The 15113-nt window shown below is 42.9% G+C and overlaps 1 protein-coding gene across 4 annotated transcripts in view; it reads right to left on the bottom strand.

Annotated features, from left to right (window-relative positions):
- The window catches only part of ZDHHC17 (zinc finger DHHC-type palmitoyltransferase 17), a 296534-nt gene that overhangs the window by 151970 nt on the left and 129451 nt on the right, over positions 1-15113 (bottom strand). For all 4 annotated transcript variants that reach the window (XM_063785936.1, XM_063785935.1, XM_063785937.1 and 1 more), the window contains one exon: positions 10423-10482. In XM_063785936.1, coding sequence (XP_063642006.1) covers positions 10423-10476 — 54 coding nt within the window. In that variant the 5' untranslated portion in view covers positions 10477-10482. The remainder of the gene's footprint in view (positions 1-10422; positions 10483-15113) is intronic.

Below are 15113 nucleotides of genomic sequence, written 5' to 3'. Positions count from 1 at the left end.
TTTAAGATAGGGTCTCACCTGATGCCCTGGCTGCAGTGCAGTGAAGAAATCTTGGCTTACTGCAGCCTTGATTTCCTGGTGATCCACCCACCTCAGCCTCTCGAGTAGCTGGGGCTATAGGCATGTGCCACCACTCCTGGTTAACTTTAGTATTTTTTGTAGAGACAGGGTTTTGCCATATATCCTGGGCTCAGGCAATTTGCCCGCCTCCACCTCCCAAAGTGCTGAGATTACAGGTGTGAGCCACCATGCCCGACCTTTCATTCTTTTTTCTATGCATCTATAAATAAAGGGTTTCCTTCACAAAACTGGGATTGCAGCATATTAATTATTTTTATACTACTTTATATGTATTATATGCTTATATTGTTATATATTGTTTTATATTTTGTTATATATTATATTATACATTTTTCTGCTTTTTAAAATTATAATTATATCCCAAAATATTCCAGTGCCATTAAGCCCAAAATGATTTTTCATGAGCTAATAATTTATCTTAATCATTCTTCTATTGTTGAGCATTCAGGAGGTTTACTATTTTTGTCTATTTCAAAGTGATGTTTTGGTAAACATCCTTATTCAATAATAGCTTACGTACACCTTATTTTCTTAGAACAGATTCGTATAAGTGGAATTATTGGAATCAAGGGTGTGAACTTTTAAAGAACTCTGTAAGCCAAGTAGCTCTCAAGAAGACTGCTTCAATTTAACTTCCATTAGAATGTTTAAGAGCACCCATTTCCCTGCACCCTAGTAAGTTCTGAGTGTTAACAACTAAATATTGTTATAGAAGACACTGAAGTCATATAATTAGAATAGGATAGCTCCTTATACAATTTGCCTTCCATATTGGAGAAGACATATCAGTCTAAATATAAATGGACTATAATAGCACAGTATTATGTGATTAAATTTAAATTCAGACAAAAGATCTATTTTATCTTTATAAAAGTCTTAGCTTTTAGAAAACTTTTATATATAGAACAAAATAGAGTGTTAATTTATATCACATTTGAATGAAAATATCTTGCAACAGGTACTTGAACAAAGATTTTTAAAAGTAGTTCAGGCCAGGTGCGGTGGCTCATGACTGTAATCCCAGCCCTTTGGGAGGCCGAGGCAGGTGGATCAGGAGGTCAGGAGTTTTGAGACCAGCATGACCAACATGGTAAAACCCTGTCTCTACTGAAAATACAAAAATTAGCCAGGTGCGGTGGCACGTGCCTGTAATCCCAGCTACTCAAGAGGCTGAGGCAGCAGAATCTCTTGAACCTGGACAGCGGAGGTCGCAGTGAGCTGAGATCGCACCACTGCACTCTAGCCTGGGCGACAGAACGAGACTCCGTCTAGGAAAAAAAAAAAAAAAGTAGTTCAATCTCTAACAGCTAGGATATATGTACAGAAAATGAATTGTGCAAATTGATTCCACATACAGTCAGAATAATCATTTAATGTTATTATGTTTTAATGTAGGGAAAACAGAGGAAAAACTTGCTTTCCTTTTGTGGTTTTACTGTGTTTCATTACTGGTGCCAGATTTTTTACATACATTATCTCTAATTCTCACACAACTCTACAAAGAATACTTTTTTGTTGTTGTTCCAATTTTACAGATAAGAAAACAGGCTGGGCCAGGCATAGTCACTTATGCCTGTAGTCCTAGCACTTTGGGAGGCTGAGGCGGGAGGCTCGCTTGTCCCCAGAAGGTTGAGGCTGCAGTGAGCTTTGATCAGAGGGGGCTGAGAAAGGTAAGAAAGCTGGTAAAGGACACCCCAATAAGAGGTAGGCCAGCACTTGAGCCCAGACTTGTCTTACAGCAGAGCCTTGCTCATTTCACTACACCATGGAGACTCACAGGGAGCTACAACACAGCACAGCATGAGAGAAAATGACAGAGACCCTAACCCTAGGCTGGTGACAAAAGGGCCCCGTGACACAAAGCCATCAACCTCCCTCTCTGGTGGCCTAAAGCGGAACTATTAACAAGTTAACACTTTCTGTTATTTCTGTATTTAAGTTAATGTGTTTAAATGTGTAAAATTATCATTGAATGGATTTGTTTGTTAAACTGTAAGGAGAGAAGAGAAAAGAAAAAAAAGAAACAGAAAGAAGGGAGAAAAAGGAAAAAAAGAATGAGGAAAATGGAACAAGAGTAAAAACTAGCCCCTGTGGTACTTAAAAATCCCACGACTGTCTCGATAATATCCAGGTGTAGAGTAGAGAGGGGGTAATTTTGAGAGCATTGCGTATATTTGCAGGTTGGGAAGCAGCGGGACGAATGGTTTTAGAATCAGGCTGAGTGGGTGGAGTTACTTGCAGGATCTCACAGGCAGGGTGCTGAGCCACGTCTTTTTTTGTTGTTGTTGTTCTGCCACCTGTCTCCACCACAGGGGTCTGCTGCCCCACGGGCAGGCAGTTGTGTTTGTGGGTCAGGACATCCCTCTCTTGGACAGGCAAATGCTTAAGCATGTTTCTTTCTTTTCTTTTTCTAACAGCAGTACCAGTTTTTCTTCAGATGGGGTACACACAGGCTTGAAGAAAGGCTGGCTATGCTGGGGAAGCAGTGCAGTGTCCTGCAGAAGAACAAACGCTCCCATGTCAGACCACCTAAATTCAGACTCCAGCTCTGCCACTCACTGTGTAAACCTGGATAAGTCACTTAATCATTCTTTGCCTCAGGTCTCCTCTTCTGTAAAATGAGAATTCATTCAAAGAATATTTATGAAACACCTATTGTATGCCAAGAATTGTTTGACCCTCTGAGAATAGAGCAATTAGCAAAAAGCTTATTGTTCAACGGGGGCAGACAGGCTTTAACCACATATAAATTATGATAGATAATAGGTATAATGAAGAAAAATAAAGGAAGGTAAAGGGACAAGCTGACAGGGAGTGATATTCTAGATAGGTAGTCAGAGAAGATCTCCATGAAGAAGTGATATTTGAGCAGAGACATGAAAAACAAGTGAATGAGTCATGCCATGCATCCACAAGGATAAGAACAGCAGGTCCCAGAGCCCTAAGTAAGGCAAGCTTAGTGTGTTCAGGGAAGAACAAAAATGCAAAAGTGACATGTAGCTTAAGCAGAGTCAGTGAAAGAGACAGTAAGAGAGTGTCTAAGGCTGGATGGTTCCGGGCTGGTAGGCCTTGGTAAGGACTTTAGATTGATTCTGACTGTGACTGGAAGTGTATCAGGTAAGGGTCAGTCACAGGAGCCATAAAATACTCTCATTATTTAATTTAAAAGAGACCTTATTCAGAGAATCTGAGTGCTTATAAATTTATCGAAAGGGTTGCAAGAGCAAGCAAGCTGTAAGCTGGGCCTCCAGGAATGAGACCCAGAACACCACCATCCAACCACGCTGCCAAATATTGACAAAAGGTCAATATCTTCTCTTTGACACCCCTACTCCCAACTCAAAGCAGGATGTAAGGTCTTCCCTTCTGCTCTTCCATAGCACTTCACTTGTATTTCCCTTGACACACTTGAGAGGAGGGGCCAGCTGGGCTTCCTGGGTCCTGCAGGGGCTCAGAAAGTTGTGAAACTCACTCATTTCCTGCATCAGGACTTCCTTCTGGCCTGGATGAATAATATTGAAAACATATGCTTAAAATATTCCTAACACCAGGATTTGTGCATGTTTTCTTCCCCAAGAAAGCTATAAACAGTGAAAATTTTGCTATAAGCTTCCCTGTGTCCTCTCTCCCTGTCTCCCTTCCCCCTCCCCTAAAACTAAAAGGAATGCTAACTGCCCGTTTTTCTGTGACCAGTGGACCTCATCTATGCTCCCAATTCCAATTCCTTGTAAACATACTTTGTAAAGTCCTGTAAATTCCTGTCTCCTTTGTCATGCCACTGCAAGGTCATAAGGTAGATAAAACCTAAGTTACAATTCCGATTTTCCTCAAAATCTAAGACATGTCACAAAATAATTTACTGCCTTTGTTTCTTGCTCTGGTAACATCTTCCCTCTGCACATATTTCCTGCCTTAAAGAGTTTAAAAGGCAACTGCATAATCTAACTCTGGCTACCCGCTGGGGACCCCTTCCACGCTGTGGAAGCTTTGTACTGTCACTCTGCTCAATAAAGCTTACAGCTTTTTTTCTCTTGGTCCGTGTTTCCATCTCTCGCTGGGGGCAGCTGCCACACCAATTCTTTGGCGTGGCTAAGGCAAGAACCTTTGATGTTACATTTTGGCAAGCCAGCCAGGAGATCCAGGAAAGACATGTAGATTGTCACACGGTGAGTACGATTGGACCTCTTTCACTTGCTTTTCTGTCCTGTCCTTCCTTAGAATTATGAGGCTAAAAACTGGGCACCTGTCGGCCACTTAAAGGCAATTAGTGTGGCCACCAGACTAAAGACACAGGTGTCAGGCTGTCTGGAAAAGGGCTCTCTAACAAACCCCAACCCTTCAGGGTTGGGAGCGTTGGTTAGCCTAGACCCAGTTCTAACTCTTTCACTTTCCATGGTGGTCCCAAAGTACACCCAGGAGTGCTCAGCAAACGTTCTAGTTTCCCAGATTTCCTGGTTGAGACCATGGCCCTGCCAGAGGCTCCCCCTGCATGGGTTACTGAGTGTGAGACAGCCACATCTTCTGACCCCTGCCTCCTGGGTCCTAATGTCTGCTCACTAGACTTCTTTCCTCATCTCGCAAGCAAGGTTATTCCCACTAGACAGGATCAAAATTCCCTATTTAAAAGTCTTAAATTCTTGGGGTGGTGCCCAGAAGATCCCTGTTCATGGTGCCCTTCAGGGTTTAGGCAAGCGTCACCATTTGATGGCTATTTTAAAGGGCCAGTTCCCCACCATAGTGTATGGGCCCCCCTATCAGGACAATTTAAAGACAGGTCTGTAATTTTCGTGTGGATAATAGAAGCCTTAGGGCATTTCCTCCATTACTCCCCAAATAGACTTTCCCCTTCCTTGGGGCCTCTCAAGTACAATCTGTGGTGCATGGGTACAGCTCTTAGAGCCGTTGAATTGTTATTTCAACCATTCAATAATTGGTACTGAATGAAAGAAAATATAGTCAGTTGGGTCACAGGATACTGGTACTGCCTTGAGAGAGGAGCTTACTCCTTTGATGGCAAGTGGGAACAGAAGGCTAGAGTACAGCAGCTGTTCTCTCGGCCCTGGCCTAGAGGACATGCACCACCCCCTTTAAGCTTACTAAGCCTCCTGTCGCTAATTCAGAGATTTCTCCTTAAAGGACTGTTTTATGGCCAGGCCCATGTAAATTGGGCCTTAGCATGCAAGCATCAGTGGTGCCCCTGACCCAGGCCTTGCCACCCTGGAACAGGTAGAACACGTTGGCAAAAGGACCACAATAAATCCAACGGTCCTTGTGCCCCATTTAGTGGTCAATGGGCACATGGCAGGCGCAAGGGAAGTTTCCATCCCACCGGTAAGCATGGTTAAATCTGGTAGATGGAGGGCTCAGGAAAAGCAGCCATGAGCTATGAGCACAATTGGACCTGACCCTTGGGGGATGCCCTAAGGGAAGACAGGTCCCAGGACTAACCAGGGGTGCAGGCATCCCTGTGTTTAAAATTCCAGATGGGCACCACACCTTCAAAACCAGACACTCTCTTAAGATGTATCCTGAATAACTGGGACAAATTCGACCCTGAAACCTTAAAAAAAAGCAGCTGATTTTCTTCTGTACCACTGCCTGGCCACAGTATTCCTTACAAAATGGAGAAACTTGGCCCTCTGAGGAAAGTATTAATTATAACACCCTTCTACAACTAGATCTTTTCTGTAAACGGAAAGGTAAATGAAGTAAAGTCCTTTATGCACAGGCTTTCTTTGCCCTTCATGACAATACTGCCCTGTGCCAAGCCTGCAAGCTTTGCCCAAATGACAGAGGCCCACAGTTGCCTCCATACTCAGGGCCTCTTCCCTCTGCCCCACTCTCCTCCCCAACTGACTCTCCTCCATCTGGCCCTACCGAAGTGTTAAAGGCACACCGGAAAGAGAACATAAACTCCACGAGCCAGGCACCAAAACTATGTCCCTTACAAGCAGTAGAAGGAGAATTTGGGCCCATTCATGTGCATGCCCCCTTCTCACTCTCAGATTTAAAACAAATAAAGGCAGATTTAGGGAAATTCTCAGATGATCCTGATAACTATATAGATGCCCTGCAGGCATTGGGGCAGTCCTTTAATCTAACATAGAGAGATATCATGTTACTTCTTGATCAGACCTTAAGTCCTACTGAAAAAGAAGTAGCTTTAGCAGCAGCCCGGCAATTTGGGGATCTGTGGTATCTTAGCCAGGTAAACGATCGAATGGCCCTGGAGGAGAGGGAAAAATTCCCCACAGGGCAACAGGCAGTCCCCACTGTAGACCCTCATTAAGATACTGACTCAGATCATGGAGATTGGAGCCGCAGGCATTTGCTAACTTGCCTTTTAGATGAGTTGAGGAAGACTAGGAAAAAGCCTACGAGCTACTCAATGCTATCCACAATTACACAGGGAAAAGAGGAAAACCCCTCTGCTTTTATAGAAAGGCTAAGGGAGCCCCTAAGAAAGCACACCTCCCTAACTCCAGATTCTGTAGAAGGCCAACTCACTTTAAAGGATAAATTTATCACCCAATCAGTGGCTGACATTAGGAGAAAACTCCAGAAGTCTGGAGTTTGTTAGGCCCAGAACAAAATTTGGAAACATTATTAAATTTGGCAACCTCGGTGTTCTGTAACAGGGACCAAGAAGAACTGGCCAAAAGGGAAAAGCGAGATTAAAAAAAAGGGCTGCAGCCTTAGTCATGGCCCTCATACAGGCAAACCTTGGTGGCTAAGAGGGAACCAAGAGAGGAGCAGGCCAACTGCCTAGTAGGGCTTGTTATCAGTGCAGTTTGCAAGGACACTTTAAGAAAAATTGTCCAACCAGAAACAAACCGCCCGCTCGCCCATGTCCAATATGCCAAGGCAATCACTGGAAGGCACACTGCCCCAGAGAACAAAGGCCCTCTGGGCCAGAAGTGCCCAACCAGATGATTCAGCAACAGGACCGAGGGTGCCCGGGGCAAGCGCCAACTCATGCCATCACCCTCACAGAGCCCTGGGTAAGTTTGACCATTGAGGGCCAGGAAGTGGACTTCCTCCTGGACACTGGCACGGCCCTCTCAGTTTTAATCTCCTGCCTCGAACAACTGCCCTCAAAGTCCGTTACTACCTGAGGAATCTTAGGAAAGCCTGTAACCAGGTATTTCTCTCACCTCCTCCACTGCAATTGGGAGACTTTTCTCTTTTCACATGCCTTTCTTGTTGTGCCCAAAAGTCCCACACCCTTATTAGGGAGGGACATATTAGCCAACGCTGGGGCTATTATCTACGTGACTATGGGGAACAACTTACCCATTTGTTGTTCCCTACTTGAAAAAGGAATCAACTCTAAAGTCTAGCCCTTGGAAGGACAATTTGGAAAGGCAAAGAATGCCCATCCAGTTCAAATCAGGCTAAAAGACCCCACCACTTCTCCTTATCAAAGGCAACATCCCTTAAGGCCTAAAGCTCACAAAGGATTACAGGATATTGTTAGACATTTAAAAGCTCAAGGCTTAGTAAGAAAATATAGCAGTCTTTGCAACACCCCAATCCTAGGAATACAAAAACCAAATGATCAGTGACTAGTGCAAGACCTCAGAATCGTCAATAAGGCAGTAATTTCCTTTATATCCTGCTGTACCCAACCCCTATACACTGCTCTCTCAAATACCAGAGAAAGCAGAATGGTTCTGTTCTAGACTTCAAAGATGCCTTCTTCTGCATTCCCTGGCATTTTGACTCCCTAGTGACCCTACAAAGCCAGCTTAATTCTCTAGCTGCGGTAGTCCTTCAAAACCGAAGAGCCCTAAACCTATTAATAGCTGAAAGAGGAGGAACCTGCTTCTTCTTAGGAAAAGAATGTTGCTATTTCGTTAACCAGTCAGAAATCATTACTAAAAAGGTCGAAAAGAATAAAAGAACGGATAAAAAGTAAGAAAAAAGAGCTTGAACACTCAGGACCCTGGAATATGTTTAACCAATGGATACCTTGGCTCCTCCCCTTTCTAGGCCCTGTGACAGCCATCCTACTATTACTCGCCTTTGGGCCTTGCATTTTTAACCTCCTTGTCAAATTTGTTTCCTCCAGGTTCCAGGCCATCAAGCTACAAATGGTCTTACAAATGGAACCTCAAATGAGCTCAACTCACGGCTTCTATCGAGGACTCCTGGATCAACCTGCTGGTCCCTCGACTAGCCAAAAAATTCCCCTCTGGAGGACACCACAACTGCAGGGCCCCTTCTTTGCCCCTAATCAGCAAAAAGTAGCCAGAATGACCGCTGCCCAGTTCCCAACAGCAGTTGGGGTGTCCTGTCTAGAGGGAGGACTGAGAGGAGGGACCAGCCGGGCTTCCTGGGTCCTGCAGGGGCTCAGAAAGCTATGAAACTCATTCATTTCCTGCATCAGGACTTCCTTCTGTCCTGGATGAATAATATTGAAAACATATGCTTAAAATATTCCTAACACCAGGATTTGTGCATGTGTTTTCTATAGTTATAGAAAGCTATAAACAGTGAAAATTTTGCTATAAGCTTCCCTGTGTCCTCTCTCCCTGTCTCCCTTCCCTCTCCCCTGAAACTAAAAGGAATGTTAACTGCCCGTTTCTCTGTGACCAGTGGACCTCATCTATGCTCCCAATTCCAATTCCTTGTAAACATACTTTGTAAAGTCCTGTAAATTCCCGTCTCCTTTGCCATGCCACTGCAAGGTCATAAAGTAGATAAAACCTAAGTTACAATTCCGATTTTCCTCAAAATCTAAGACATGTCACAAAATAATTTACTGCCTTTGTTTCTTGCTATGGTAACATCTTCCCTCTGCACGTATTTCCTGCCTTAAAGAGTTTAAAAGGCAACTGCATAATCTAACTCTGGCTACCCGCTGGGGACCCCTTCCATGCTGTGGAAGCTTTGTACTGTCACTCTGTTCAATAAAGCTTACAGCATTTTTTCTCTTGGTCAGTGTCTCCATCATTCACCACAGGCAGCCGCCACACCAATTCTTTGGTGTGGCTAAAGCAAGAACCTTTGGCGTTGCCGGGCGCGGTGGCTCACGCCTGTAATCCCAGCACTTTGGGAGGCCGAGGCAGGCGGATCACGAGGTCAGGAAATCGAGACCATCCTGGCTAACACGGTGAAACCCTGTCTCTACTAAAAAATACAAAAAAAAATTAGCCGGGCGTGGTGGCAGGCGCCTGCAGTCCCAGCTACTCGGGAGGCTGAGGCAGGAGAATGGTGTGAACCCAGGAGGCGGAGCTTGCAGTGAGCCGAGATCGCACCACTGCACTCCAGCCTGGGCGACAGAGCGAGACTCCGTCTCAAAAACAAAAAACAAAAAACAAACAAACAAAAGAACCTTTGGCGTTACACACTCAGTACACTTTTTCTGCCTCACCCAGTGGTCGTTTATTTACATGCCTTATCTCCCCTACTAGACTGTTGTTACTACTTTTATTTTTTTAGATTGGGGGTTTTGCTGTGTTACCTAGGCTGGAGAGCAGTGATGCAGTCCTGGTTCCCTGCAGCTTCCAACTCCTGGGCTCAAGTGATCCTCTCACCTCAGCCTCTTGTGTCACTGGGATTACAGGTGTGAACCACCACACCCAGCATGTTTTTACTACTTTTAGGGAAAAGGACTGTGTCTCATACTTTCTCAGTAGTGCTTTTTATTATAGTATGAGCACAATTTAAAAAAATACTGATTTAAACTCTCTTCTCTTTTTAAATTCTGGCTACAGATGTTTCTGAGAACATCAAACTACATAAAAGCATTTTCTCTTAGCACTGTGAAGATATCCATTCATCCAACAACTAAAACAACAATGAAAATTCACAATCCACTGGCATAGCAAGCCATAAACAAACCATAATAATGCCAGGAATTGTAGTACGTTTATGAATAAAGTATGAAGGTAGGGCTGGAGACGGTGACTAACTCATCCTAGAAAAGTCAAAGACAGCTGGACAAAGAAACTGACATTTTAGAGTGTTAAGCTGAAGAGATGGAGAAAGATTTCTTGGCATAGAAAACAACATAAGAAAAGGCAAGGGACTGTGCCTTGGGCAACAGACATTTAGGAAAAACAAAAATCTCTGAGCGGCAGGAGGCTTCTCATATGTCTTCAACGCTTCAACTAATAGCCCTTGTTGAGTGATATTTTGTCAAGTAAAATCAAAATGGAATTAGAAAAACATGGAATTTGTTCTTAATAAGCTAAAAATCTACTAAGGATCTTGAATCAAATGGGGATCTTCCATTCTATAAAATCCTCATATTTCTACATTGATTGCACCACATATTTAACTGGGTATGTGCTCTCTGGTGATGAAAGGTATTTGACCAGCAGCCGAAGGACTTACCACAGCTAGAGAATTCCTTCTCTCTTCTTTCCAGTATGAATTCTCTGGTGTCATGTAAACCTAGAATTGAAAGTCGTCCAATATTCATTACATTCATAATATTTCACTCCTGTATGATTTCCATAATCAAGACCTGATTTTTGATTGAAATATTTTTCCACTCTCATTATATGAATGTGGTCACTGCCCTAAATGAACTCTTTGATGTCTGATTTGAACCAATAAAGAATAAATATACAAAGAGGCATTTGGAGGGAGTTATGTTTGCCAGGGCATACATATTGTGATTCAATATGTTTCTTAGTTCCTTTGATGTCTTTTTCTTCACTGTGGTGGTCTGCTTCTTAAACTAGTTAATCTTACACAAGAGTCTACACAAATCATGCTGGTACTAAAGTGAAGTCAAATGCAGGACTATGGAGAGGCTTTGGCATCCCTTTCTTTTAGTTGTTGCAACCCCTTTCAGGGTATAGAGCTTGATGACCAGAGCATCGGCTCTACCTCAGCCTCCACTTCCATCCTGCCAGGCCTGGTGCCCTTGTGCAGGCCACAACCTGTACATCTACCCACCTGGGCCTAGATAGTATATGAAGAAGACCTTTGAGCATCACCCACAACTACTTACTGTAGCCAATCAAATCATGCTCCTGAGAAAGAACTTTGAAAAACTCAACCTTGACCAGGCACGGTGGCTCACGCCTGTAATCCCAGCACTTTGGGAGGCCAAGGCAGGCAGATCGCAAGGTCAGGAGATTGAGACCATCCTGGCTAACACGGTGAAACCCCATCTCTACTAAAAATACAAAAAATTATCCGGGTGTGGTGGCAGGCGCCTGTAGTCCCAGCTACTCGGGAGGCTGAGGCAGGAGAATGGCGTGAACCGGGGAGGCGGAGCTTGCAGTGAGCCAAAAAAAAAAAGAAAAACTCAACCTTTCCTAAGTTAATCAAAACATTGTCATTGCTGATGTAATACAGACAGAAACTATGATCCAGAGACATTCTGAAATAAGTATGCTTTCAGCCCACAATTTCTACTGTTCCTGTAATCTGGTTTTCCATGCTAATCCCACTTTCTAGATTCTAGGGTATAGAACTTAAAAAAAAAAAAAGACATTCGAGAGTTCACTGAAGATAAAATGAAGACCTCAAAAATAATTGGGCACATTATGTGGCTTAGTAAAAGAAGAAAATGTGACATCAGGAAAGCAGTTTGGAGATTTCACAAAAGACTTAAAAACACAGCTACCATTCAACCCAGTAATCCCATTAATGAGTATATACCCAAAAGAAAACAAATTGTTTCACCAAAAAGACGTGTGCACTTGTATGTTCATTGTAGCACTATCCACAGTAGCAAAGCCATGAAATCAACTTAAGTATCCGTCAACAGTGGATCAGATAAAGAAACTGTGGTACATATACACCGTGGAACACTACATACCCCCAAAAAAGAATGAAATTGTGTCCTTTGCAGCTGGACACAATTTCATTCTTTTCATGTATGCCACTGGAGGCCATAAGTCTTAGTGGATGAACACAAAAACAAAACCAAATACCACATGCTCTCACTAATAAGTGGGAGCTAAACACTGAGCACATGTGCACACAAGGAAAGGAATAGTAGACACTGCAAACTAGTAGGTGGGGACAGAGGAAGGAAGGGAAGGGGTGGAAAAAACTACTTATTGGGTACTATGCTGTCTATCTGGGTAAAGGGATCCATACTCCAAACCTCACCATCATGCAATATACCCATATAACAAACCTGCACATGTAACCCTTGTATCAAAATAAAAGTTAAAAACATTGTTTTTAAAAAGAAGAAAAGGCCAGAGGTGGTAGGTCATGCCTGTTATCCCTGCACTTTGGGAGGATGAGGCAGGTGAATTGCTTGAGCCCAAGAGCCTGAGACTAGCCTGCGCAATATGACAAAACCATGTCTCTACAAAAAATACAAAAAATTAGCCAGGCATGGCAGTGCATGCCTCTAGTCCCAGCTACCTGGGAGGCTAAGGTAGGAGGGTCACCTGAGTCCAGGTGGTTGAGGCTGCACTGCACCATGATCGCGCCACTACACTCCAGCCTAGGTGACAGAGCAAGACCCTGTCTCAGCTACAACAACAACAAAAATAAAGAAAGAAAGAAAGAAAGAAAAAAGAACATGTGACACCAGATAGTCAGTATTATTTTTTGGACTATGTTGCAGTGACCTAAGACAAAAAACTCAGCCTTCTGATCTTCCTGCAATCAGCCAATATCTATAGGCCACTTTACTTGAGAGGGCCCCCTGCTGAAGTACTCATGCTATGAGACTCTCCAGTATGAAGAAAAAATAACTTAAATTCTAGTTTCAGCTTTCATACCAATGGTCAAATATTAAATATTTTAACTTTTGTGGGCCTCTATTTCCTTAAGCTTAAAGTAGATGATCACCGCAGTGCTTTCTAGTTGTAAAATGATGCTCACAGACAAAACTTTGTTATAAAAGTATTGACCCTCTGTCTTTATTACGTACGTGCAACTTCCTCCCAAAAAGGACAGTTGCAACAGGAGAGACACATATCATAACTTGGACTCTTCCTATAATTATAGAAATGAAAGATATTTAATGGATATCCCAGCATTAGACATTTTCTCATAGAGATCTATCATCCATGTAAAAATGTTTGTCAATTATAAAGGGGGCAAATGTTACAATATATGTATTTTCTCAAAAATGACAAAAGCAAAACTAAAACAGTGCATTTCCAAAAAAGAAAATGCAGCCAAATTTATCTCCCCATGAGGAGAAATAAGGAATAAAGAGTAATGAGATTCCCTGAAACATTACCAGACATGCTGTTAAATATGAAAAGTCACGCCCTCCAGTCGGAGCAGCTTTGTGGTAAGCTCATTGTAATTTTCCATCTCATATTTCTTGGAGGGCTGGCAGTAAGTATTTCCTGATGGTTTTCCTTCTTCCTTTACATATTTAAGGCTATTTCTATCCACTATGAATACATTCACGTATATTTTTCTTATTAAAAATGTTCCCCTGTTTTTTAGCCAGCTTTTCCAACCAGGCTTCAGGCAGAACTTGAATGTGGAAATCGTTTGTCTCCGTACTGCTCCTTTTGACATGGAAAAGGAACTCTCTTCTCTCTGAAATTGCTCTCCAATCATTCCCCCTTTTCCTTTCCTCACACAAAACTGTGAAGAAAAGGAAAGAATTGCAGTCATTTTGGAGTGAACTTCAGGATTACATTTCCTGAGGGTATCTATATCTTCAGCTTTGTTTTCTATTGCAGAAATAAAGGCTTTGTCTCTTTGATGATGACATCTTCTGATGTCTTGAATTCCAGGCATCAGAACAACGTGTAGGATGAGACTTTTTAAATGTTGTTTGGACCTCTGGGTGGGGGAATGTCGGTCATCCCAACATGGTATCAGCGGGCACACAGAGCCAGCAGAGCCCTGCTCTTTATGTTTAACACCAGCAGAAGCTGAATTGCCCCAACATATGGGGGCGGGGATTACTTTTTTCTTCCTCCTGCATATTGGGTGAGGACATTTCTGCAGAGACTATGTCATTGGGATCTTAGAATTTGGGAATTGAATTCATCCAAACCAGGAGTTGACATTTTGCTCCTGTTCCATGCCATCCACAGGCACAGACCGCCTTATCAGTAGCACCTCTCCGGGGAGGGAGTTGCCTGGTGGAGACTCTCTGATCCAGACAAACCCTCTCAGTACAAGATGGGGACCAGAGAGCTAGCTGGTCACCATCCAAATCCGGGCCCAATCTAGATTTGAGGGCAAACTTATACAACTGGCAGATCTTCTTTAAGAAAAATAATACACAATTATTAATAAAATATTAGATATGCAAAGAAGTGTCTATAAGGAGAAAAGAAATCGCCACACATTGCAAATCTTATTATTTATTTACTTATTTATTTTTGAGATACGGCCTTGCTCTGTAACCTAGGCTGGAGTGCAGTGGCATAATCCTGGCTCACTGTAGCAGTCTCAAATTCCCAGGCTCAAGTGATTCTACCACCTCAGCCTCCTGAGTAGCTGATACTACAGGTGCGTGTCATCATGCCAAATTAATTTTTTTAATTTTTCTTTTGTAGAGACTGGGGTCTTGCTATGTTGCCCAGCCTAGATTCAAGTGATCTTCCCACCTCAGCCTCCCAAAGTACTGGGATTACAGATGTGAGCCACCACACCTGTCAGAGGTGTTCAAACCAGAGCGACTCCATCTTGAGTGAGGGCTAGGAAAATGAAGCTAGGACTTGCTGAGCTGCATTCCCAGAAAGTTGGGTATTCCTGGCCTCTAGATGTTAAATTAAGGAACAGCTTATAATGTTTACTAAACAGACTTGGGAGGGACCCGATAGATATCCTGATAGCTTGAGAACAGATGCATTCCTAATTTTGATTTAAAGATAATGATATCAATTCTTGCAAAATACAGTAATTAAGAAAATTAACCCTTTATCACAAACACTTGTAGCACAGCACATCTCCCCATGACCTTTTTTTATCCCATATATAAACAAGTATTGTACAAAGGGTGGATGCGTTCCTCCTCTTACTTTCGGGAAGGCCCTACTCTGTCTATGGAGTAGCTGTACTTTGACCACTTTACTCTCTCAATAAACTTGTTTTTGCTTTGCACTGTGGACTTGCCCTGAATCCTTTCTTGT

This window comes from Pan troglodytes, chromosome 10 (genome assembly GCF_028858775.2).
Source record: "Pan troglodytes isolate AG18354 chromosome 10, NHGRI_mPanTro3-v2.0_pri, whole genome shotgun sequence".
Taxonomy (NCBI): Eukaryota; Metazoa; Chordata; class Mammalia; order Primates; family Hominidae; genus Pan; species Pan troglodytes.
This window is presented reverse-complemented; position numbering and strand designations above follow the sequence as displayed.